The 24047-nt window shown below is 57.5% G+C and overlaps 1 protein-coding gene across 2 annotated transcripts; it reads right to left on the reverse strand.

Annotated features, from left to right (window-relative positions):
* Positions 1-1848: 1848 nt before the first annotated feature.
* On the reverse strand, positions 1849-23526 carry KIAA1522 (KIAA1522 ortholog). 2 transcript variants are annotated; one of them, XM_044425143.1, is made up of 7 exons: positions 23430-23526; positions 18387-18542; positions 16782-16837; positions 14985-15105; positions 14241-14357; positions 6542-9694; positions 1849-4819 (listed from the first exon to the last, which is right to left on the reverse strand). In XM_044425143.1, exons 1-7 carry the CDS (start codon positions 23485-23487, stop codon positions 4797-4799), a joined length of 3684 nt encoding a protein of 1227 aa, XP_044281078.1. In that variant the 5' UTR covers positions 23488-23526; the 3' UTR covers positions 1849-4796. The 2 variants fall into 2 exon arrangements, with proteins under 2 accessions (XP_044281078.1, XP_044281077.1); XM_044425142.1 differs by lacking the exon at positions 1849-4819 and having other exon boundaries at positions 4929-9694.
* Positions 23527-24047: the final 521 nt, after the last annotated feature.

The following is a 24047-nucleotide window of genomic DNA, read 5'->3' on the forward strand; positions in this document are numbered from 1 at the left end:
CCGCCTAGACTTCTGTAACGCGCTTTACGTGGGGCTTCCCCTGAAGACGGTCCGAACACTTCAATTGGTGCAAAATAGAGCTGCCAGGTTGCTGACGGGGACGGGGCGTTATGCTCACATGACTCCAGTCCTCCGTCAGCTTCACTGGCTTCCCATTGAAGCCCGGGCCCAATTCAAGGTATTATGACCTATAAAGCCCTAAACGGCTTAGGTCCTGGCTACCTGAACGAGCACTTACGTCCATATATGCCCGACCGCCCTTTGAGATCTGCGGGAGAGTCCCTTCTCCGGGAACCCTCCATGAAAGAAATTAGGAGAGTAAGTACTTGGAGGAGGGCTTTCTCTGTGGTGGCGCCCAATCTATGGAATGTGCTCCCCAAAGAGGTCCGCCTGGCACCGTCGTTACTGGTTTTTCGGCGCCAGGTAAAGACCTTTTTATTTAAACATCATTTTAATTGTTAAAACATATGATCTGGCCAGGGCAACTTCTTCTTCCTTCTCTTTTCTCCTCCTATATTATTTACTTATTTTATACTGATAATTTTAATCTTATATTATTGTTTGTAACTCAGTGTATTTTTTGTATTTTTGTATTTAATGGTAATTTATTATGTTCTATTGTATTTCAATGTATTTTATTGTGTTGTAAGCCGCCCCGAGGCTTTGGCAAGGGGTGGCATAGAAATGTTGTTAGCTGGAAGAAGGGCAAATACAATTTTGGGATGCATTAATGGAAATTTTATTTCTGAATCATGAGTAATAGTAGTTTCCCTATACTCCTCACTAGTCAGACCCCATCTGGAATAATGTGTCCAGCTCTGGGCACCTAGATTTAAGAAAGATACAGAAAAATTAGAAAGGGTCCAGGGGAGGGCAACAAGCTTGATCCAGTGTTTTGAAAAATTGCCCTGAGGGACTGAGCGAACTGGGCATGCTCAGCCTTGAGAAGGGAAGACTGAGGGGGGACATGATATCCCTCTATTAGTACCTCAAAGGCTGTCACAAAGAGGAAGGTCGAGATCTCTGCTGACAACAGAGTGCAGGACTCAGAATAATCAAGTCAAGATGCAACAACCCAGATTCAGGCTAGACATCAGGAAAAGTGGGGCAATACGACAGTGCAGTGGGACCAGCTGCCTGGGGAGGTGGGGGGCTCTCCCACACTGGAGGCATTCAAAAAGAAACTGGGGAGCCCTCTGAGTGGGGTGGTGCGGCGTGCTGTCCTGCAACAGCAGGGGGTGGGATTGATGGCCTTCATAACCCCTTCCAACTCTGCTCTTCTTTGATCCTACTGATGTGATGGGTGCACATGTTCAAGAAAATGGGGGGCAGGCGTGTTCTTTCCAGAAAGGCCAACTAAGCAACGAGTGGGGAGGGGGAGGGCTGCTTGAGAGGATGCAGTTGTTGCCCGATACCTGAAATTGGCAAGTAGAAATGAGGAAGAATTTACCCAAGCTTGTCCATTTCTTACTTTCTATAATTAAACAAGGACCCACATGGAATCTGTGACTGGGAATCCCCTCTTATGTACTTCTGATCAGGGTGCACTTTCAGAAACTGCTTGAACAGGTGCATTTGAGAAAGGCAGATACTGGCATGAGGGAAAGAGGGATGCCATCAGGCAGGAATACACCCAAAGTGCAGACGAAATGACGCTCTTCCCAACTCCAGTATAAAAACATAACTGAGCCACTGAGATGGAAGAATGCTGGAACACTGGTCTTGCTAATTCACATACACAACTGGTATGGGTTTTGGAACTGTGCTTCCTGAAACTGCTCTAACGAGCCTCGTGTTTCCTCGCCCCTTCCTTCCTTCTCCCATTACATGCACAACAAAGCCAAGAAATAAAAGAGTCAGCAAGCAAGCTTTAATCATTCAACTTTCCAAAGACACTTTCTTTAAAAATGGAGTTCAGCATCATTTTTACTCCCTTTTTCAAAGGCAGATTTCTTCTTTCTCTTCCTGTTTCACAATCATGGAAATCAAATCAAATGACCCCAGGACTTTAAAGTATATAAATCTGTCATCTAACATTTCTAGAGAGCAGGAAACAAAGGTGGTGGGGGAATGGGAGATGTTTGGTCTCATTTTTAAATGCTGCGCCCAAACCATGTTGTCCCCCGTTCCCTTTCCCTCCCTTCAAAGTGCTGTTTGCTCTCAGCCGGTGAGGAGTGGGGAGAGCTTCCCCTTGCAGGCTCGCCACCTTGGGCCTCCCCACACCTCTCTGGGGCAAATGAAGCCACTGCGTGTGCGCACACGCACCCCGCTTGAGTGGCAAGAGGAGAGGCTGGGCTGGACAGCGGCTGCAGCTGGGAAAGGGCCGCTGTGGGGCTTTGCAACACCAGGCACACACGGTCAGTGGAGCGGTACCAGAAGCGGAGGAGGGGTGGCTGGACAGTCCAGCCTGGCAGCAACTCAGGGGTCACCCTGGCAGGCCCACCTCTTCCTAGTCACCATCACAGGGTGCAGGTGGCCATACTGGGCCGGTGAGAGCAAATGCCGAGCACTACTTCTGGCATCCCAGGTACCAACACAAGCAGGCCACAGCAAAAAGGCTCACGTGTTAGCACACCCAGAACACGCTGCCTGCCACACGGGACTGCCCGGAGGCTGCCTGGTGGCGGTCCTCCGGCCTTCCCAGAGACGCCGGGACAGTCCACCTGAGAGCCAGGGCTGCTCCTCTGCTTGCTGAGGGTTTTCCACCTCCCCCTGCAGGAACGGCTGGCTGCCCCAGCAGCCATTCCTCTGTGTGGGGGCCGGGAATGGCTGACGAGCACTGCCGAGGACTGCGCACAGGCAGAGCCCGGTTCTCCAAACACGCAGCTACGGAGGAGCATTCCAACCTGGACCACAGGGTGGCCCCCTGGCATGCGGTGGCACCGCCTGGCACGCCCTCCGCGACACGGGGGCTTTCCTGGGCAGGGCCTCGCAGTGAGAATGGCACCACCCTCGGCCTTCCCGTCTGCTGCTCCAGGCTTCGCAGAGCCGGGAGAGAGGCAGCTCCGACGCTTGCTTTAGTGGCCAGGGCACCCGTGTAATTTGGCCCTGCAAGACTTTCTATTCCCTCGGGTTGAGCTGCAGGTACGAGTGGGAGGAAAAGCATTTCCCGGTATTTCAGGATGGCTTGATCTGAAGAAAAGGCTTGAACAGCAGCGGCCCAGTCTTGTACTCTCCCTGGGGACGAATTATGGGGCCTTCCTGCTGAGCACCCCTGCACCCCCAAATTCAGCATTTCAGCACTGTCTGCGTAGCAGTGTCAGGGCAAGGAAATTAATACACACACCCCAAAGCAGCGGTGCTGCTGCTGCGTTTGCAGCCATTTGCCTCCAGCCTCCTTTGGTCTGCGTGGCACATGGGCCATGCTGTCCGCCTGGCTTCCAGGCAGAGATCCCTCTCGGCTCCCCGAAGAGCTGGGATGGGCCACCAAGTTCTTCCAGCAGTCCTCTACTGTTCTCCCTCCCTTCGCTGCCCTCTTAACCCTTCCCAGAAGCGGCCAGGGAGCCACCGCAGAAAATGCAACTCCCACTACCAAAATCACACGGCATCCACCGGGTGGGGGCCTGGGAGGGAGCGGAGGGGGTGGGCTGCCAATGTTAGGCAGACTTAACAGTAGATTTATTATGTGAATTAAGTGAGACTTAACATTGGCCTCAACACAGAATGCTTGTGGATTGCAATTAGAAGAGCTCACTAAGTTACGGAGTCTGTCAGACTCAAGGCAACATCTCTGGGACTGGAATGTTCTGGTGCATGATGGACCGGCCCAATTTTGGCAGTGAGAAGCCAAGCCCACCGCCTGGAGAGCAGCACTTCCTACAGCGCTCGGCACCAGCTCCTCCTGGGTTGGGCAGCCCTGTTCTCTTCGGAAAGAGCCCCCTGCGAGCCATCTTTGCCGCACCACCCCCCGGCTGACCAAGGACACCCAAAACCTCAGGAGGACACTCCCGGGCACAGAGACAGAGGAGACTGGCGCAGCTCTGGGGCTCTCCACGCGGTGCGCCACCTCCCTCCCGTGCTGTGCCCCAATCCTTGCAACGTGCAACCGTGCCGGGTGCTGCCCCAGTGTGCGCCATAGGAGTCCTCCTCGCTCTGCCTGAACCCCAGAGAACCCCCTGGAGGAGCCTGCCTGTGCTGTGGCCCCCGCAGCACCTTTGTAGCAGTCCAAGGTGGAAGCAGGGACGAGCCAGGCTCCTGTGCCACTGGGGAAGGGCAGCTGCGGCTGTCCGGTGGCTGTTCCAGCCGGCTCCGGCTCCGGCGTCCGCTTCGACTTTGCACCAGGCCGGGCATGCACACGCTACTCGGTTCCCACTTACAACCAGCAGACAACACAACTGCGACGAGGGGGGCATCCTCTGAAGAGCACGCCAAGCAGATTCAGCTTTGTCTCGCTCTCCAGTAGGTGCCGTCGGGCAAGCCAGCGAGAGACGCCGCAGTCTCCTCTCTCACGCGCTCTCTCCAAGCCTTTCCTCCCGCACGAAATCTCCAACGGGAAACACAAACCACCTGCAAGCCAGCCAGGAAAGGCTGCTCAAGACGGCACCCCTCGAGGAAGGGAAAGGGGGAGGCGGCAGCAGAGAAGGGTGTTGTGCTACTTTGTCTTCAGATGTAAAATAAAGCTGTATTGTCAAAAAAAGTGAAGCCGACACAATTTTTGCATAAATATCAAGGCCATCAGAGGCTAAGGCGGTTTCTCTTCTCACCACGTCCAGGATCATCCTCTGGCCTGCGCAGGTCCCTGAGATATTTGTTTTAAAATTCCTGTGTCTGGGGCAACTGTACCGCAGGGTCTTCCTTCATGCTATCTCCTCCCGTAAGTCTGTAACAAGAAGGAGGGAATCAGTGCAGCTTTCTGGATCTGGTGTGAGCCGGGGTTCAAGTTTCACCCTAAGTCACTGGGGGGGGGGGGGCGAGGCCCTCAAGGCCCATCCCTCTGTCTTCAGAGGTTTCATTGGGTTTCAACCACCCTCATGGCGCAAAGCCATTCGGCCACTGTGCATTTATTCTTGGGTATAATATGGCTGATTTCCATTTGGGTATTGGGTTATTTGGGGTTTAGAGGCTGTTCAGGGGTTCAAGTGGCCACAAGAGGCACAACAGGTTGGTCCATCACTAGCAGAAACAGAAAATCCTATTCCCTTTCTGACTGGCTAAAAGTTTGAGTGGGGGATTGGAGCAGGCGGATGGGTGAAGCTGGCAGGCAGGAGACATTGAGAGCAAAGGAGCAAAAGGCAGCACGAGAAAGAATGGCAAGGACCAACCTCCCGGGAATCAAAGAAGCTGACCCAAAAGCAAGGCTGGAAGGCGCACCAGCAAGGACGGCGACAGTGGGCGAAACTGCTGGCATTACCAGGACTTGGGCTAACAGTGAGGTGGCGAGATGAAGTTTAGACGAGCCCACTTTTCCGTATTGTTTGCACAGCCTCCTTGCTCTTACAGGTAACTAATAAAACCGTTTTGAGATGGTTTTCCCCCTAGAAATATTCTAACCATTTCTGCACTGCACATCATTTGCAGTTTTCCCATGTAAAGCAACCCTACACTATTTGAATATTTGATGCAGCCACTTTTAGTCATGCGTAACTTTTTAATTCCATTTTGAATAGTACCCTGACCTCTGTAGATGCAAAGAGGTGCAAAAATAACCTTCCTATGTAAATAATTCCACCAGTCTGCAATACCTGCCAGGAGCCGCCTTGGGAGGGCAGAAATGCACACGGAGCGCTTGCAAAGGCAGGCAAGTGAAGGACAGGTGCTGCCTCCAGGCTTCTGCTGGCCTGCCTAGTCAGCGCCTGCCGGCTGGAAAGGTCGCCTCGCACACCTGGCTCCACAAGGGAGGCCCGTCCACCAGTCCCACGTGCGGGCTCTTTGCCGCTGCAGCAGCATCTCCGGGGTGGCCTTCAAGGAAGGACCTTCCAGCCTCCACCCGTCTTTGCAACATCACTACTTGGCTGCCCCTGCAAGGAGAGGGCAGCTCCCAACTCTGCTCATTTGTGGGGCAGAGGTTGCTAATTTTGCCGACTTTCTGTCTTCAGGTGACCTTTCATTTTCTGTTCCATTAGTTTACTCAGTTATTGCCATTTCAACTGCTTTTCATTATCACAATGAAATGCTTTAATTATTTCATACAGGATCATGTTATATTAATATTGACCATAAAGTGACATTGTTAAAAATTAAAAAGTGGTTTTAAAAACCACTGGGGGGACGGGACACTCAGGTCCTCTGAAAAGCCCTTGAGCGGCACCAGACAGGGCTGAATCACGCCCTGTGCCCGGCTTCACACAGGCGGCCCTCTGCCAAAGACCAAACAGGGCATGCTGCCCCTGACTTGCCCGTTCTTTGCCCAGAATAACCGGCCCTCTGCACTGGAGATCCCTTGTGGGCACCAAGCTGGGCAAGAAAAGGGCTGCCGAGGCACTGGGAGGCCGTGGGCCAAGGCACTGCTCTGGGCCAGCGGAGCCCCCTGAACTGCCAAAGCAGGGTGTGTTGCCACTGCCCAGAGGGGATGCCCCGCTTCCCACACCCCTTAGCTCCTTACCTGGTGCTGGGGGGCTCTGCAGAGGTATTTCCGGCCCTGCTGGGAGGCTGTCACTGTTCGCCCTCCCGCCAGAAGCCTGGTTGCCAGGCCCCTCCTTCCTAGTCCTCGCCCCAAACGCAGGCAGGAGGGAGCCCCGCTGCTCGGCTCCGGGTGGTCCTGGGCTCCAGGGCAACTGCGGGTGGCTTGGTCCAAGGGAAGGCTTCTTGGCTATGGGAGGGGGGACCTTCTGGGGCTTCTGGGCCTGCCCCGAGGCAGCCAGCGAGTGCTGGCTGGAGACGGTCATCAATTCAGCAACCAGGTTCTTCTTCAGGCTGGCCTGGGCTTCCGGAGAGGACGCGGTCTCGATGACCAGCTTCTTCGAGCTCTTTGCGAAGATGAAGCTGGCTGTAGAAGCTGGGGATTTGTGCAGGGGAGACACCTGGCCGTCCCTGGGCTCGCCGGCAGGAGGGGCTGCCACTGTGGAGAGGGCAGGCTGGTGGCTGGCCCTCCTCTCAGCCATTCCGAGGCTGGGCGCTTCCCGGGAAGACAAGGCGGAGGCCTTTAGGCGCACGGCCTCACACAGGGCGTTCGTGGAGGTGGCCTCTTTCGATGCAGACGGGGGCACCCGCAAGGAGAGCGACTTGCGGACTGGCTTCTGGGGAGCCAGCTGCCCCGGCCTGCCTCCGCCGCCCGAGCCGGGCCCGTTCTGCTCTGCTGGAGACGTGGCTGCGCCGGCACTCGCCACGGGCCCGTGGGCATCCACGCTGACCGAGCGCAGCCGCACCATCTGCAGCAGGGAAGGCGTGACAATGGGCAGGCTGGCGTCCTCCTTTGGCACGCAGCCACTCTTGCTGCGAGTGGCCGGCTCCTTTCTGAGGTCAGGGTGAGGGTCCCCGGCGGGCTTCTTGAGGCTTGGCTGGGCCTGGGCGCTGCAGGGTGGGGGGGCTGCCGGCACAGGTGTCGCAGGCTTCCTGGGGCTCGGCTGTGAGCTGGAGGGGTCTCCTGCCACAGGGAGCTTGGGGGGGGCAGGTGGCTCAGCCTCTGGAGCTGGCAGTGGCGGGGCGTCCGGGGCTCCCTGCCGCTCAGTCTTCGAGGGCACCGTCGCAGAGAAGGCAGACGAGGCGACGGGTGTGGCACTCCCTGCGGGGGGCGCTGCTCCCCGGCTGGCCAGCTGCTCCCCGGCTAGGGCGGCCCCTGCGGCTTCCACAGAGGGTGTTTCCACAGCCGCCGACTGCACCCCCGGCGGGGCCAGCGAGAAGTAGGCCTCGTCCGGGGGAGGAAAGTCGGCCATGGAGAGGTCATGCTCGTCCGGAACAGGTGGGGGCGGCGGGGGCCACAGCACATCCAGAGAAGCATCCAGCTCAGCTGCCGAGGGGGCTGCAGCGGCGACCTCGGGACTCCCACCAACCATCTTTGCTGGGGGTGGGGGTGGGTGGTAAGCTGGAGGGGGCGACGGAGGGGGTGAGCCGTTGCTGGGCCTCATGAGGGCACCGGCCCGTTCAGGGGCGGGCAAGGAGGCAGGCGCGGCAGGGCTCGTTCTGGGCTCGGGCGGCGGGGGGATGAGCGCGGCAGGGGCGCTGGTGGGGGGCAGAGCGACAGGGGCCGGGACCTTGGGGTGCGGAGGAGGCACGAGCCTGTCCGCAGGGGCAGCAGCGGGGAGGGCGCCGGCGGGAGGCAGGGCAGGCGCCTCAGCTGGGGCCGGATCCGAGGCGGACGAGGACAGGGACGTCAGGGAGGAGGAGACAGAGAGCCCTGGGGACTGGAGGGAGCAGACCCGCTCGGGTCTCTTGGGCTGCAGCCGCTTCTTCCCAGGCGAGGAGGCCTGCCCAGCCAGGCCCCTGGGGCAGAGGGTGGGCGTGCCGCTCTGGCTCGAATACCCGCTGGAGGGGGACATCGTGCGGCCGGGGGAGCTGTGCTTGGAGGGGAGCTCCGGAGCCTCGCTGGCCCGCAGCCCATCCACCTCGTGCAGCGCGTCTGCAGTGACCGGGCCCCTGCGGGAGAAGTCCGGGGAGCAGGCCAGGCTGCCGGTCTCGCTGGGCGAGGGCGGGGAGAAGACCTCGTCCTCAGCTGCTAGGCGGGGGCCCCCCCGGTGAGCCGTGGCCCAGGCCTCGCCGCTCTCCCGCGGGGGCCTGCGCTCCGCCTTGGGAGGCAGGCCCATCGCCTTCGGGGCTCCCTCCGTCTCCAGCCGCTGGGCCTTCTGGTGCAAGGAGTACGTCCTCCGTGGGGGCACAGGGGCTTTCTTCAGCTTCCGGAGGGAAACGCTTCGGGTCGAGGAGCGGTCGCTGCGGACGCTCACGCTGTCTGAGCCGTCCGCCGCGCTGCCGGTGCTGTAGGCCGGGGAGGCCCGGCCGCTGCTCCCCGCTGGCCGCACCATCAGGAGGCTGGGGGAGGCGGGGGCCACGCTGGCCTGGGTGCGGCCAGTGCTGGTGCCGCTGGCAGAGCTGTAGGTGCTGAGCCGGTCGGGCTCTGGCCGGGCCACGGCTCGGGCTGGGTCGCCAGGCCCCCCCTCCCCCCGCCTGCTCCCGCTGGTGCCCCCGTGCGACGAGATGGTGGAGGTGTTGGAGACGATAGTCTCTGTCGACTGCGAGTGGCTCCAGCTGTCACTGGAGGAGGAGTGCTCCTGGCTGCGGGGGGCTGCAGGGAAGCGCCCCACCGAGCGGGCCGAGGGGGCCGGGCTCGCCGTGGCCAGGCTGCAGCGGCTGAGCGTGCGCACCTTGTTGCAGGAGAGTGCGATGACGTCCACCATGGGAGGCAGGACCGCGTTGGGGATGATCTTGGACAGGTAGGTGCCCTGTGGGGAGATGGACAGGACCGGCGGGCTCAGCCGCTCGGGGGAGGCGGGCCGGGTGGTCATCCACGGGACGGCCAGGGACTTGGGCCTGGCCAGAGGGGACAGCTTGGTGGCCGTCTTGCGCCCCACCAGCGAGTCGTCGTAGTAGACGCGGTCGATGTGGCGCTGCAGGGACATGTCGGCCGCCTTGGCCTCCAGGGCCTGGAGCGAGACGCGGGCGCCGCCCTCAGGGACCACGGCCGGCTGCGGCTTCCCGTCAAAGGTGGGGATGCGGAGGGTGTTGCTGGGCAGCCCTCCTCCGTTCCTCAGGGGCTGGGAGGCAGGACTGGCTTGCGCAGCGATGCTGCCTGGCCGCTTCTTCGCGTCGTACCCGTTGCTCAGGCCTGCAGGGAGAGAAGGGGAAAGCTGCTGAGGCAAAACGGTCCAGAAGCAGTGCGTGGGCTGGACAAGTGAGGGGCGGTAGGGGAAGGCGGACTTGAGTTCAGAGCCCTGCAGGCAGCTGGGAGGGCCGTTTCTCTCATCTTGCTGCACAGGTCAGGCTGATTAAAAAATAGCACGGCATGCGTGCATCATCCCCGAGCGGCTGGGATCACTTGAGGAAGAAACAGCCTGGCCCAAACCACCCAAGGAGAGGAAGAGGAGAGCGCACTCAGCCACAGAAAAGCTATTAGCCTCCCAAACTTTAGTTTTGCCTTGAAATACTTCCAAAGTGAAAAGCTGGCACAATTGTACTGAACTGCTGGAGGAGACCACATTTCAGAACTGCAAGGTCAGGGATACATTTAAAATCTCTCTCTCTCTGTCTCTGGTATTTTTATCCTGCATTCTGGCAGGCTTCTCAGATTGGCTAAAGCAAAATTAGCACGCCTGTGACTAGATTCATATTCACTTATATTCGGAGTGCACCCTTTGAGCTTGACTAAATCTGGATTGTTGTTGTTGCTGTTAGTCGCGAAGTCATGTCCAACCCATCGCGACCCCATGGACAACATTCCTCCAGGCCCTCCTGTCCTCCACCATCTCCCGGAGTCCACCCAAACTCACACCAACTGCTTCAGTGACTCCATCCAGCCACCTCATCCTCTGCCGTCCCCTTCTTCTTTTGCCATCTATTGTTCCCAGCATCAGGCTCTTCTCCAGGAAGTCCTTCCTTCTCATTAGGTGGCCAAAGTATTTGAGTTTCATCTTCAGCATCTGGTCTTCTAGAGAGCAGTCAGGGTAGATCTCCTCTAGGACTGACCGGTTTGATTGCCTTGCGGTCCAAGGGACTCACAGGAGTCTCCTCCAGCACCGCAATTCAAAGGCCTCAATTCTTCGGCGCTCAGCCTTCCCTAGGGTCCAGATTTCACAGCCATACATTGCAACTGGGAAAACCATAGCCTTGACTATACGCACTTTTGTTGGCAGGGTGATGTCTCTGCTTTTTAGTATGCTGTCTAGATTTGCCATAGCTTTTCTCCACAGGAGCAAGCGTCTTTTAATTTCTTGGCTGCAGTCCCCGTCTGCGGTGATCTTGGAGCCTAGGAAAATAAAATCTGTCACTACCTCCATTTCTTCCCCATCTATTTGCCTGGAAGTGAGAGGACCAGATGCCATGATCTTACTTTTCTTAATGTTGAGTTTCATGCCAACTTTTGCGCTCTCCTCCTTCACCCAGATCAAGAGGCTCTTTAGTTCCTCTTCACTTTCTGCCATGAGAGTGGTATCATCTGCATATCTGAGGTTGTTGATATTTCTTCCAGCAATCTTAACTCCAACTGGTGATTCATCTAGCCCCGCTTTTCTCATGATGCATATAAGTTAAATAGGCAGGGCAACAGTATACAGCCTTGCCAAACTCCTTTCTCAATTTTGAACCAATCAGTGGTTCTGTGTCCAGTTCTCACTGTTGCTTCTTGACCCACATATAGGTTTCTCAAGAGACAAATAAGATGGTCTGGTGTCCCATCTCTTTAGGAACTTGCCACAATTTGTTGTGATCCACACAATCAAAGGCTTTAGCATAGTCAATGAAGCAGAAGTAGATGTTTTCCTGGAACTCCCTAGCTTTCTCCATGATCCAGCGTATGCTGGCAATTTGATCTCTAGTTCCTCTGCCTCTTCGAAATCCTGCCAGTACTGCTGGTAGTTCTCGGTCCACATACTGCTGGAGCCTAGCTTGTGGGGTTTTGAGCATAACTTTGCTAGCATGTGAAATTAGTGCAATGGTGCGGTAGTTTGAACAATCTTTGGCATTGCCCTTCTTTGGGATCAGAATGTAAACTGACCTTTTCCAATCCTGTGGCCACTCTTGAGTTTTCCAAATCTGCTGGCATATTGAGTGTAGCACTTTTACTGCATCGTCTTTTAGGATTTTGAATAGCTCAGCTGGAATACTGTCGCCTCCACTAGCTTTGTTGTTGCTCAGACTTCCTAAGGCCCATTTGGCTTCACATTCCAGGATGTCTGGCTCGAGGTCAGTGACCACCCCACTGTGGTTATACAAGAAAGAGCTTAACGTCCCTGATAGTTCTTCTGTGTAATCTTGCCACCTCTTCTTAATCTCTTCTGCCTCTGTTAGGTCCCTGCCATTTTGGTCCTTTATCATGCCCATCTTTGCATGAAACGCTCCCTTCATATCTCCAATTTTCTTGAAGAGATCTCTAGTCCTCCTTATTCTATTGGTTTCTTCTATTTCTTTGCACTGTTCATTTAAGAAGGCATTTTTATCTCTAGCTTTTCTCTGGAATTCTGCATTCTTTCTCCCTTGCCTTTCGCTTCCCTTCTTTCCTCCGCTATTTCTAAAGCTTCCTCAGACAGCCATTTTGCTTTCTTGCATTTCTTTTTCTTTGGGATGGTTTTAGTTGCTCCCTCTTGTACAATGTTGTGAACCTCTGTCCATAGTTCTTCAAGCATTCTGTCTATCAGATCTAATTCCTTAAATCTGTTTGTCACCTCTGCTGTATATTCATCAGGGATATGATTTAGGTTATACCTGAGTGGCTTAGTGCTTTTCCCTACTTTCTTCAATTTAAGCCTAAATTTTGCAACAAGAAGCTCATGATCTGAGTCACAGTCAGTTCCTGGTCTAGTTTTTACTGACTGTATAGAGCTTCTCCATCTTTGGCTACAGAGCACATAGTCAATCTGATTTCTGTGTTGACCATCTGGTGATGCCCATGTGTAGAGTCATCTCTTGGGTTGTTGGAAAAGCGTATTTGCTATGACCATCGTATTCTCTGGACAAAATTCTGCCAGCCTGTGCCCTGCTTCATTTTGTACTCCAAGGCCAAACTTGCCTGTTATTCTGGTTATCTTTTGGCTTCCTACTTTAGCATCCCAATCCCCCATGATGATAAGGACATCATTTTTTGGAGTTAATTCTAGGAGGTGCTGTAGGCCTTCACAGAATTGGTCAACTTCAGCCTCTTCAGCACCAGTGGTTGAGGCATAGACTTGGACTACTGTGATGTTGAATGGTTTGCCTTGGATTCAAACTGAGATCATTCTGTCATTTTGGAGATTGTATCCCAGTACTGCTTTTCCTACTTTTATTGACTATGAAGGCTTCTCCATTTCTTCTGAGGGATTCTTGCCCGCAGTAGTATACCTGATGGTCATCTGAATCAAATTAACCCATTCCTGTCCATTTTAGTTCACTGATTCCTAAGACGTCGATGTTCAGTCTTGTCATCTCTTGTTTGACCACGTCCAGCTTGCCTTGATTCGTGGATCTTACATTCCAGGTTCCTATGGAGTATAGACCTTTGCAGCATCGGACTCTCTTTTCACCACCAGATACATCAGCAACTGAGTGTCCTTTCGGCTTTGACCCAGTTGCTTCACTCTTTCTGGCGCTACTAGTACTAGCCCTCTGCTCTTCCCCAGTAGCATATTGGACACCTTCCAACCTGAGGGGCTCATCTTCCGGCGTCATATCTTTTTGACTTTGGTGCTGTCCATGGGGTTTTCATGGCAAAGATACTGGAGTGGGTTGCCATTTCCTTCTCCAGGGGATCACGTTTTGTCAGAGCTCTCTGCTATGACCTGTCCGTCTTGGGTGGCCCTGCACTGCATAGCTCATAGCTTCATTGAGTTACGCAAGCCCCTTCGCCACGACGAGGCAGTGATCCATGAAGAAATCTGGATACCACTACAATAATAACTACATTGAAAGCCAGAAAGCTGATGTTCTGCCGGGAGGGGCCCTTCCGGTGCTGTCAGCCTGCCTCCCTCAGAAGCTCCTGCAGGGTCCAGAAGGCACGACTTGTGCCTGCAGCCCTCCCACATTTTCCTACCATGGAAAATCCACTGGGGAGAAAAGTGAAGGAATGGCTGCAGAAGGTCTTCTGGTTATTTGTGCTTGGAAGCATCCAAAGCCTGGCCAAGGCAAGGGAACCACTTAGCTGGCCAGGTGGGCCACAGCAGGAAGGGCCTTCCCAGGTGGGAACAGGCAGCGGGCCCTGTGGCTGAGCACAGCAACCCACTCTCGGCCTCCCCTCTCCCTCTGCAAATCGCTGACAGTAACAGGCAGTGCCTCACACAGTTGTGGGGCAGACAACGCTAGGACCCGAGTGCTTTCTGCACAGGAAGGCCTCGGCAGTTGTAGGCGGCCTATAAATACATGTATCAATCAATCAATCATTCAGTCCAAAGTGCTGTGCAAATCCTTCACATGCATTTAGTCAGGCGTTCCAGTTTGAGTTTGGACTTCTGTGGTGCTCTGGAATCAACTGTCACCTTCCTCTCCCTGCACCCCACTGTCACATGCTCGTCAAGACTAGTTCCCTAAATTATACAGCCAAAATCCACCGTGAGTCAAGTGAGGGCAAGTTTTCCTCAGTTTCCATCTGCCATTTCAGCTGAAATGTTCCAGCTCCTGAATGCAGATTCTGGAGTTCCATTTTCCCTCTGTTCAGCAAATCCCACTTCCCAGTGAGTCCAGCTTACCGAGCTCCTTCTGCACATGTTGCGGGAGGCCCAGAACAGTCGTCCTCCGCTCCCTCCTCCTCTTCTCTCCCTTTCCAGAGGATTTGGGGAATGAATCATGAGGCCGAAATGTGGAGCCTGGAAGGCAGGCAGGTTCAGACTGAATTAAAATCAGCAAAAGGAGCATAAAACGTTGTTACAAGGAAAGGGCTGCAAGCTGCTCTCATTGAACAAAACTGCAGGATGCAAAATAACCAACTTTAGTTAGAAGGTGGCCGATTTTGGAAAAACCTCCTAACAGAGAACGACTGGGGGCAGGGGCACTGCTGCTGGAGGAATTCAAGCCCAGGCAGCACTGCCATTGGTAAGGGATGCCCCAGCTGGATTCCTGCACTGAGCCAGGGACTGGACCTGATGCTCCAAGTAGTCCCTTCCAACACCGGGACCTCAAGATGCTAGTAAAGGAGAGCTAAAACCCAGCCTCACCAGCTCAGCCCTGCAGCAGGGCTGGGATGCTTCAGAGGCAGGCCCCTCCCAAACACGGAAGCTTTGCAGCATCCGAAGGCCAACTGTTTGCAGGGCAGAGACGCTGCTGCAGCTCCGCTCTGCACTGGCCCTTCTGTTTCTTCCAGGGGATGCTCCAAAAGAGGTCTCTGCAAAAATGGCTGCAGTTCCCCAAGCTCCCCCGAAGCCCAGGTTCCGGCCCCCTCGGGTCACATGACCCTCCCGCCAGCGCCCAGCCATGGCCGCCACATCCAGTGGTACCTTTCCGCTGTATCATCTCTGAGCGGATAGAGAGGGCATCGTCGGAGGTCATCTCTGTTGTGCATGATGGGGCCTGGCTTTGGATCGAGAGGTCATCGCCGTCCGTGGATGAGCAGGAAGACTGCATGGCAAGCAGAGGAGCACAAGGGGAGGCGCAGACCCTCCGAAGTCCCTGCAACCCCTCCGTGCCCCAGTGACGTCTTTGTCTTGCCTTCTTCTGGAGGCAAGAAATGGGCTGTGGCTGCAGCAGCCTCTCACCTGACCTGTTTTCCCCTGCCAGGACTGCTGCTTGGTTGGATGCCATGCATGTGCCGCCCATAGGCCCTGTCAGGGGCACTTCCCTAATGCAGCAGGTATGGAGTTATCCTGCCTGCCCACCAGGTGGCGCTACTCGCCAACACAACTTGAGTGGTTGACCCAGTGCGCCCAAGACCCTGCTCTGCACAGCCCTCAAGGGTACAAATTCCTTTCTGCTTAAAGGGCCATGAAATCAGCAGAAAGAGTACGTGAAAGTCCGCTTGGACACTGCCAAGTCCTGGAACCCACCCTGCTGGTCACACTCTGATTCGCAAGCCTCCCCCACCAGGGTGCAAGTGCACAGTTATATTTCAGACACCCAAGCAATGGGGCTTAATAATATTTCTAGGGTTGGGCAAAGGGAAAGAGGCACTTCAGTGCCCTGCAGAGCTCCCTGGGAATCTCCACAGGGGAACCAAAATAATTATACGGGTTTGCTTCACTTGAGTGATTTACGTAGCTTGCAGAAATCAGTTTTAGGACAGAATCGGGACCACTATAAGATTCAGGACTCCCAAAATCAAGGCTCTTGAATACAAGGCACTGATGTGGCCAGAACATTCCAAGGAGCTCCAGGTACCTTTCTGCATACAGAGATGCTGCAGGACCAAAGGAAAAAAGGGCCTAGTCCTAAAGGATGGTGATTCACTATTAATGGGTGTGGAGGGGGGAATGTGCTTAAAATGGAAAAGACGGATAACACTGGCAAGAGCATGAGCTGTGCTGAGCACTGCCATGCCCCAGTCCAACACAAAGGCTGAGCTGTGGGACGCCAGCAGTCCAGGCTGCCCCGTGGGGCTGCACTCCCCCACCACCTTGGCAGAGAGGGGCAGGCAGCTTTCTGCTGAAGACCCTTTCCAGTCGGAGGACCACACCCCAGCTTCCCAACAGCCGCCTGGCTCACTGGGTGCCTCTCCTGCCCGGGGGAGAGGGGAGCTGCCCGCACAGGGAGGGAGGCCGAACCAACGCTCCTCCCGGAAGAGGCACCTGGGAAGGGAGGCAGCCTTGGCCGGGGGGTGTGAGCCGGGAAGGGCGGCTGCGAGCAAGCTTGGGGCAAAGTACAGCTGGCTGCAGTCAAGATAAACAGACGTGGAGGAATCAGGCAGGGGAGGCCCTCCCTGCGCCCAAGCCCCGTGCCGGAGGGGGAAGCGTTTTGCGGACTGAGCTGCTTCCCTGGACCTGCACTCGCAAACCCACTCAGCCGAGTTCACAGCAAAGGTGCTCACGCACAGGAGTGGGCCCCGTTTCGAGCCATGGCAGGGCGGGGGTCCGAGAGCCACTGACAGCCTGGCAGAGCCCCTGGCCACGGGGAGGTGGAGGCGGCGCAGCAACTGGCTGGGTTTCAGCTCCCAGCAACTCCGGCCAGTGTCCGCATCCAGAATCCTCCAGGACAAGGGGGCTGCTCCCCCAGGGAGCCCACTGCAGTCCCACAGGCCAAGTGAGGCCACATCCCGATGCGGCAATACCGAACCCACCAGCCGCTTCGAGGGGGCGGCTTACCTGGACGCTGCCGGCGTCGCTGCGGTCCCAGCCCCGCTTGGCCTGCTTCTGCTTCTCTGAAAGGCAGCAACAACAAAGCCATGACCGGCCTTCTCGGCAAAGCCGGGGGGCTCGGGCACCAAGCCAGAGTGCCCGGAGTGGTGGGCCACAGCACCATGAGCAGCCCGCCTCGGCTCGCCCCCCCCCCCCAGCTTCCCAGGAGACCTCTGTGTGCCTGGCTGTGCCCCAGAGCAGCCGCTGAACGTGGGCAGCCCTTTCAGCCTGGGGACACTGGACTCTGCTCGGCTGTGGCCTTGCCTCCCCATCCCGCGCAGAGGCAAACATGCCACCCGGCCTCCGATTTGGCCCCCTGTTGGTCGCGGGGAGTGGGCAGGCCCACCCAGGGCCATCCCTCTCTGTCCGTCAGAAAGGCACTGCTAATAAAATGAATGTGCGTGTGTGTGTGGGGGGGTGTATAAGATGCCCACAGCCCCGGTGCTGCCACAGACAGTCCCCGGTTCCTTGGAGGCAGCCTTCACTTCCGTCCAAGTGGGGCAGCGACACGCTCGAGAGCGGCGCGGAGGGGAGGGCCGTTTCCCCTTCCCCAGAGGCGTGGGGGCTGGTGCGGTTATTCCACAGAGGGAGGAGCGTGCGTGTCTGCAGCAGCAACTTCCAGAGCCAAACGCAGGCTTTCCCAACAGGCTGTGGACATGATCCGTGGCTCAGGTTCAGGGCAACTGCAAGGGAGCCCCCTTGTGGGGGGCACCTGGCACTTGTCATGTAGCACCCAAGATTCTGCAGTACAAGATTCTGAGGGCTTGCATTCAAGCTAGATTTTAAAACAAAATGTAATGGCGATCTTTCCCGTATTTTTCTCTTCATTTCAGCATCCCACCAACATCAATGAAAAAAGCACCCAACCAGAAGATGCTTTGGGCAACTCCAAGCCCGGCTGGGCTTCTGCATGGAGCCCTGGGGGGCGGGGGCACACTGCCAGTGGTGGAGGAGGCAGAAGGGAAAGTAGGCAGGGCCCACAGATGTGGCTGGAAAGTGGGCAGACACCCTGCCCCACGCGGGTTCCTGCAGCACCCAGGTCAGGGGCCAGCCAGATTCTTTCCCTGCACGGGCTGAAAGGCTGGAGGCAAGAGAGAAGAACGGCCCTTGTTCACTGGCAGTGCTAGAAGCAGGATGTGACGCATGGCCTGTGTGTGCCATCTTGACCTGTGCCTTCAACGACAATCACGGGTAACGTGCATCCGATTTACAAGCAGTCTGCAATGTACTTTTCGGACGCTCCCCGGGGCTCAGAGTCTCCGAGCCCGTGCACATTACTCAGTCTAAAGTGGGAGTAAAATGTCCACTGGCTTTTAGATGTTGCAAGCCTGGATGACACAGCAGGGACACTGGCTTAGACTGGATCGGAATCTTCGCTACAACACAGCTGGGACGTTTGGCCTTCATGTTGCACTGTGTGCTTTTCAGCAGTTTTGGCTCCCCACATTCCCACCTGTTGCCTTTATTCTGGTCAGGCAGCAGGGCAATCTCCAAGGCAATTCCAACAAGAGAGGCTCGCAGACCGAAGGGTCTGTGCCCACCCCACCCCCCGGCCCACGGAGCAAGGGGCACCTTGGCTCTGCAAAGACCTGAGCCCCGCCTGGGCCTGGATGTGCAGCTCCTCCAGGTGTGGCGGGCGGCTGCTGGGGAAGAAGACATTGTCGGGCTGCTCCTCCCCAGCCTTGCACTGGACGCTCAGCCGCTTCTCGTGCTCCGCCTTGGCAGCACCTGGAAGCAAACACAAGGGCCTGGTTCAGCCACCCGGGGCCTCACCCGCTGGGCATCCAGCGCACCGGCTGATCCGACGCGCTGCTCTGAAGCAAGCTCCCCTGGCTCAGCGCACCTTCTCCTGAGAAGGGAGCAGAGCGGTGGGCACACTGCTGTCAACAGGTGTGCTGGGGTGAGCCACGCTGGGCAGCAGGCAAGACTCCCGCCCATGGCTTTGCAACCTGAGCACACGCCTGGGTCCATCACCATGGCAGCCCTGCAGCTCTCTGCTGGCTGGGGGGCCCGCGCCAGCATTTGCTCCCCCACATCCCGCTCAGCGGCGGAGGCTTTGGCTGGTGCATTGTGAGCCTGCGCCTTTAACCAGGCCACTGAATAAGCAAAAGCGCCCCAGGGTGACATCACATGACTGATTCCAGAAATACCCGGGCACCTTGCACAGCACACCAAGGCAGCCAGCTTAAAGGGGCCACGTGCAGCACATGCCCCCCCCCGCCCCCTCACCAGCCACTTCCAGATCTGATAGAGGTGACTGAGGGGTGAGGGAACGGAGCAGAGCCAGGTCAGCTGTGTTCACACCTGCCTTTGCAAACCGGCAACTCCCATCCATCCATGGCTGGAAAAGCACAGAGCACTGCCCGACGGAGGCAGGCGGCTGGTCCACCCAGTTCAAGCTGACCCGTTCTGTCGGGGGCTCTGCGGGGCCTCAGGGAGGGGTCTCTCCCCACCCTACCTCGTGACGTCAGGGCCTGAATCCAGGGCCTTGGCATGGATGCAGGTGCTTGACCGCCACCTGCTGACCTGGCTATTTGAAATGGGGAGAAAGTGGCTGCTGGAGGGCTGTTTTCTCCTTTCTGGCACTGTGAGAAAGTGAAAGTGCGCTGCCTTTTGAGAAAGGCACTCTTCACATGCACATCAACTATTTCCCAGGCCAGGTTGCTCCCTGGAGCCATCTGTGGGGCTTCTTTAGCGTGTCCGAGACCAGAATCGGGTCCTGTAACAGTCGGTCCTCTTTCAGATCAACCTCTGCTGCTCCAGATGAACCCACCACCAGAAATTCTTCTGAGCATAAACCAAGGAACAGCTGCCATGCCATGTGTGGGAAAGGTGCCCACCCTGAAGGGAGCTTCTTTTAGAAGAGTGATGGCCCGCGAGCAACAGGGTTGAGCAGAGGCTGCGTCCAACGGCTCCAGAAAAACACCAGCACACAGTGGCCAACCGGGGGCCCGTGGGAAATCCCCAACCACACCACCCTCCTGTCCAAGTTCCCCAGCAAGCAGGGGAAGGTAGCAAGAACCCACGAGGACTAGTAGCTTTCTCTCTCATGAATGTATGTATTTATTTAATGTGTATCCCACCTTCTTCTTTTTGAAAGAATTCAAAGTGGCTTATATCATTCTCCTCCTGATGCTCTCAATCTTATCCCCACAAAAACAACTCTGTGCGGTAGATTGGACTGAGAGTCTGTGACTGGCCCAGAATCACCCAGCTGGCTCCAGGAAATTATCCAGTCCCTTTCTAAAGCTGGAACAGCTGCTGCTGTGATCACCTGCCCCTTTAAGCTGACACTCCGGAGCACCTAGAGGGTGTCCTCATGCCTTTATCACTGGGCTATGTCCCTTCAGGTGCCCCTGGAAGCCTATGTGCTGGCCCAAGGAAACTGCAAGGCCCAATTCAGATGCCCAGCACGTGCCGCTCAAGAGGCAGCCTTCCCTGCATGGAGTCAAAAGCAGCTCTGCGATGAGAGCGAAGCTTCCCCAGAAACCAACCCAAGCCGCTGTTTAAAACTCCCCTACAAGAGTTGCACTTCCACAGCAGAAGGCTCGTTCCAACCCTCCAGGAAACAGACTGCTTTCTGGAAGAAGGGCCTGCAGTCCTGCAGAGGCACAACCTCTCAGCCCCCACTTCCAGGCTGGACCCGATACCACTCCTCCATCAAGTCACCAGAGCACAAGATTCCAACATGAAATGGGAACGACTCTGCACAAAGAGGTACCACCATGCTCCCCAGCCTGAGGCCTTCCAGAGGCTTTGGGCTGCAATTCTCATCCGCCCCAGACAGCACGGCCAGCAGTTAGGAATGAGGGTGACTGTAATTCAAACGTCCAGAGGGTGACCGGCTGGCATATGGAAAACCTAATCAGCAATGGATACGTATTTCTTTTCAAGGGAGACTCTTGCTTGCTTGCTTGAAAGCACCACTCCACCCTTTTGCCTGTCCCAGAAGGACCAGAGTGGAGACCAGATGAGCGAATGGGTGACCCGAGCTGACCCAGAGCCCTGCAGGCCGGGAGAGGCTGGTTCCACACTGGCTCCGATTCTGCCCTCGTGCTCCCCATGGCACCCCCAGCCTTGCTTTCAGTTTCAGGACATGAAGCTCAGGGCCACGGCATACCTCCTCTGTGAAAGCGGAGCTCACCCAGCTAGTCTCTCTTCCCAAGGCAGGCAAGCGCAATCCCTCCGTTTCCCCTCCCCAGGAGGCAAGGATGGCAGCCGCGGATCGGTGGAAAATGGCGGGAGGAAACCCAGAGGCCAGAATGGTCCCAGAGGCAGGGGACCGCCAGAGCAGTATGACCATGGGAGCAATGATGCGGGGCAGTGGAGGGCTCTTGCACCCGGGAGGCATTCAAGTGCGGCTGGACAGCCCTCTGAGAGGGGTGGGCTAAGCTGGGCTCCGGCACTGAGCAAGGGGTGGGACCCACTGGCCCTCCGCCCCCTCCCCCTTTACGATTCTAGGTAGCAATGCAGGCTTTACCTGGGCCTCTTCTTAGAGGTTAGTCCCAAGCACTTGTTTAGTCAGCATCTCCTCTGGCTAACTGATTAAATATTTCTTCTTCAAATGCTTCTGATTAATCAGGCAAATATGCTTTACATTTTTCTGAATACATCTTCTCACTGGCTACAGGTGACTTGGGCACAAGAGCAGCAGACCATGCCAGTCCGAACAACCCTGCATGATGCATAACCCTGAGCCTTAGAACTGTCTTATGCACAGTCATCAAAAGGGGGTCCTGGCCTGCCTTTTTTCCTATAAGGAACCCAAAGCAGCTTACCTGGTGAGGCAGGTTAGGCTGAGATTCAATGACTTGATCCCAAATCACCCAGGGAGCTGCACAGCCAGGTGGACGCAGTCCCCAAGTCCGAGTCCAGCCATCTGACCACTAGGGTGCCCTGAATCTAATTCAAGCTCTTCAAAGTCTCACCAAGGACTTGGCTCAGATTACTTAAATGCTGAAGCCTTTTCGATGCAAACCAGTTCTGAGTGCTGGTGTCCTCCTCGAGGACAGCCCCAGCGAGCCCCGCTGGGGTCACCGGACCAGCTGCAGGACCAGGGCACAGCTGGGCCTGAGACCTGCCTGAAGCCCTCCCCTTCTCCAGCGCAGCGTCTCTCCAGCAATGCCCCAAAGCCAATGCCATCCTGAAACGTCCACATGACCGGAGAAGAGGCAACCAGACAGCCTGTGAGCAGTATGAGAGGCTGTCCTCAGCACCCCCTCACTCGGATGCGCCTCCCCACTCTTGCCTGCCCTCGACTGCTATTCTGTGCGGGCCGCGATCGAGAGGGTAATCTGGAACTTGCCCTCCAGGAGGGCCACGGGGGAGGCAGGCCTGGAACCCAAGGCCTCGGATGCTGGCACCTGTCCCTGAGTGGCACCCAGAGGGCATCACTTGTGCTATGCATCCACTCAAGAAAGTTGAGCATCGGCTGTTGGGTGCTATACAAGCCAAATGGACAGACCCTCTGCAAACAGAGAACAAGAGCCAGCTCCCTCTGATCTCAGCGGGGCCAGCTCCAGATGCAACTCTGCCTGGCGCCAGTTCGCAGCCTGCATGCCTTCAACAGCCCAGCTCATAAGCGGGGCCAGTGCTGCCACGGCAGCCAAGCCCGGGCTGCTGGGGTCTTCACGGCCAAGGCAAGACTCGAGCAGGGGACGCTGCACGATGGTGGCCCCACATATAGCCCACTTCATCCTCCAGGGACCCACAGTGAGTCCTCCTCTTCTCCATTCCATCCTCACAACAATCCTGTGAGGCAGGTTGGGCTGAGGGTCAGTGGTGGCCCAGTCACCTGGCCAGCCTCGCCCACACCTGGTGAGTCCCAGGCTCCTCGGACCACCGGCCGGGCCCCAACTCTGGCCGCTGCAGCCGGCAAGCCTGACCCTGCATTTCCCCTCCCCGCCCTGGCCACTACGCATCCCCTCGGGTCCTTTCCAGAAGAGTCGGTCGAGAAGAACAAGAAAGAGGGGCTGGCGGGCGGGTCCGTATCCGAGGGGCTGCAGGGCGCCTTCGCGCACGAGTCCCAGACACCCTCCCGGCTAAGGCGGCTCTCGCGGCAGCTCCCAGCAGAGCGAGCGCCCCTCCCCGGGACCACAAAGGGGCGCGCGAAAGAGGCCCGCGCTTCAGCCGCAGGCAAAAGGCGGCGCTTCGCGGGAGGGGCGGCCGGCAGGCACACGGGCTCGAGGGAGATGCCCCGTCCAGCAAAAGCCGCTCCGCAGACCCCCCGCCCCGCCCCGCCCCGGCCGGTAGGGCAGCAGATCCCAAGGGCGCCGAGCAGCGGCTGAATGACATACCAGCGCCTCCCCCGCGCCCGGCCGCGCAAGGCGACCGGACCACCCGCGGCCTCCGGGTGGTACCGCGACGCCCCTCCCGCTCCACCGGGGGCGTAGCGGGCGCCGCAGCTCACCGCGAGAACCTGCGGGACTTGCTCCCGAGGAGTCCCCGTGCACACGGAGGCGCCAGCGCGCGGGGTGACGGCCGGCTGCGAAGCCGCGGAAGCCCGCCGGGCCGGCTGCGAGGGGCGACACCGCCCGGCCATTCGAAGGGGCGCACGGGCGCGCCCCACCCCGCCGTCCGCTCCCTCCCGGCGCCCCAACGGCCGCGGCCGCTCACCCCGCTTCTTGAAGAGCGCCAGCAGCGAAGGCAGGTTGCGCCCGAGGAGGACCACCATCGCGCCGCTGAGGTCCCGCGCTCCGAGCGGCGAGGACTGCGGCTCCGCCTCGCCGAGGACCGCCTCGCCGCGCGCTCGGCCGCTTTCTCCTTGAGCATCGCCCGGCCGCCTCCCTCGCCGGGGCGGGCAGGGGGGAGGGACCAGCGCCGCGGCTCCGCGCGGCAGGATGCGGGCGCTGCAGCGGGAAGGCCGGCGGAGGCACAAGCGCCCGGAGAGGAGGGGGGCCTCCCGCGCGGCCCCGCTCACGGCAGCGAGACCGGGGCCTCCGCGCGCCGTGGCTCCCGCCTCCCGGGGAAGCCCATCCCGAGCGGCCGCTCGCGCAGCTGCCACACGAACGCGCGGCCGCCAGGGGCGTCTCCCGGCGCCGGTGCTTTGTCCGGCGGGGCACGGAAACGCTTCAGCCGGGAGTTGCGCTTGGACCCCAAGCAGGGCCCGCCCCGGCCGGCAAAGCCGAGCGCCAGGGATGGTCGCCCTTCCAGGCCCGCCATTTCCCCGAAAATTACAATTTTTGTGGGGGAGGACATTTCGGTTGCATCCTGCAAACTGCTGGCAGCTTCGAA

The sequence above is a fragment of the Varanus komodoensis genome, unplaced genomic scaffold (genome assembly GCF_004798865.1).
Source record: "Varanus komodoensis strain SLA01 unplaced genomic scaffold, ASM479886v1 scaffold15, whole genome shotgun sequence".
In the NCBI taxonomy this organism is placed as follows: Eukaryota; Metazoa; Chordata; class Lepidosauria; order Squamata; family Varanidae; genus Varanus; species Varanus komodoensis.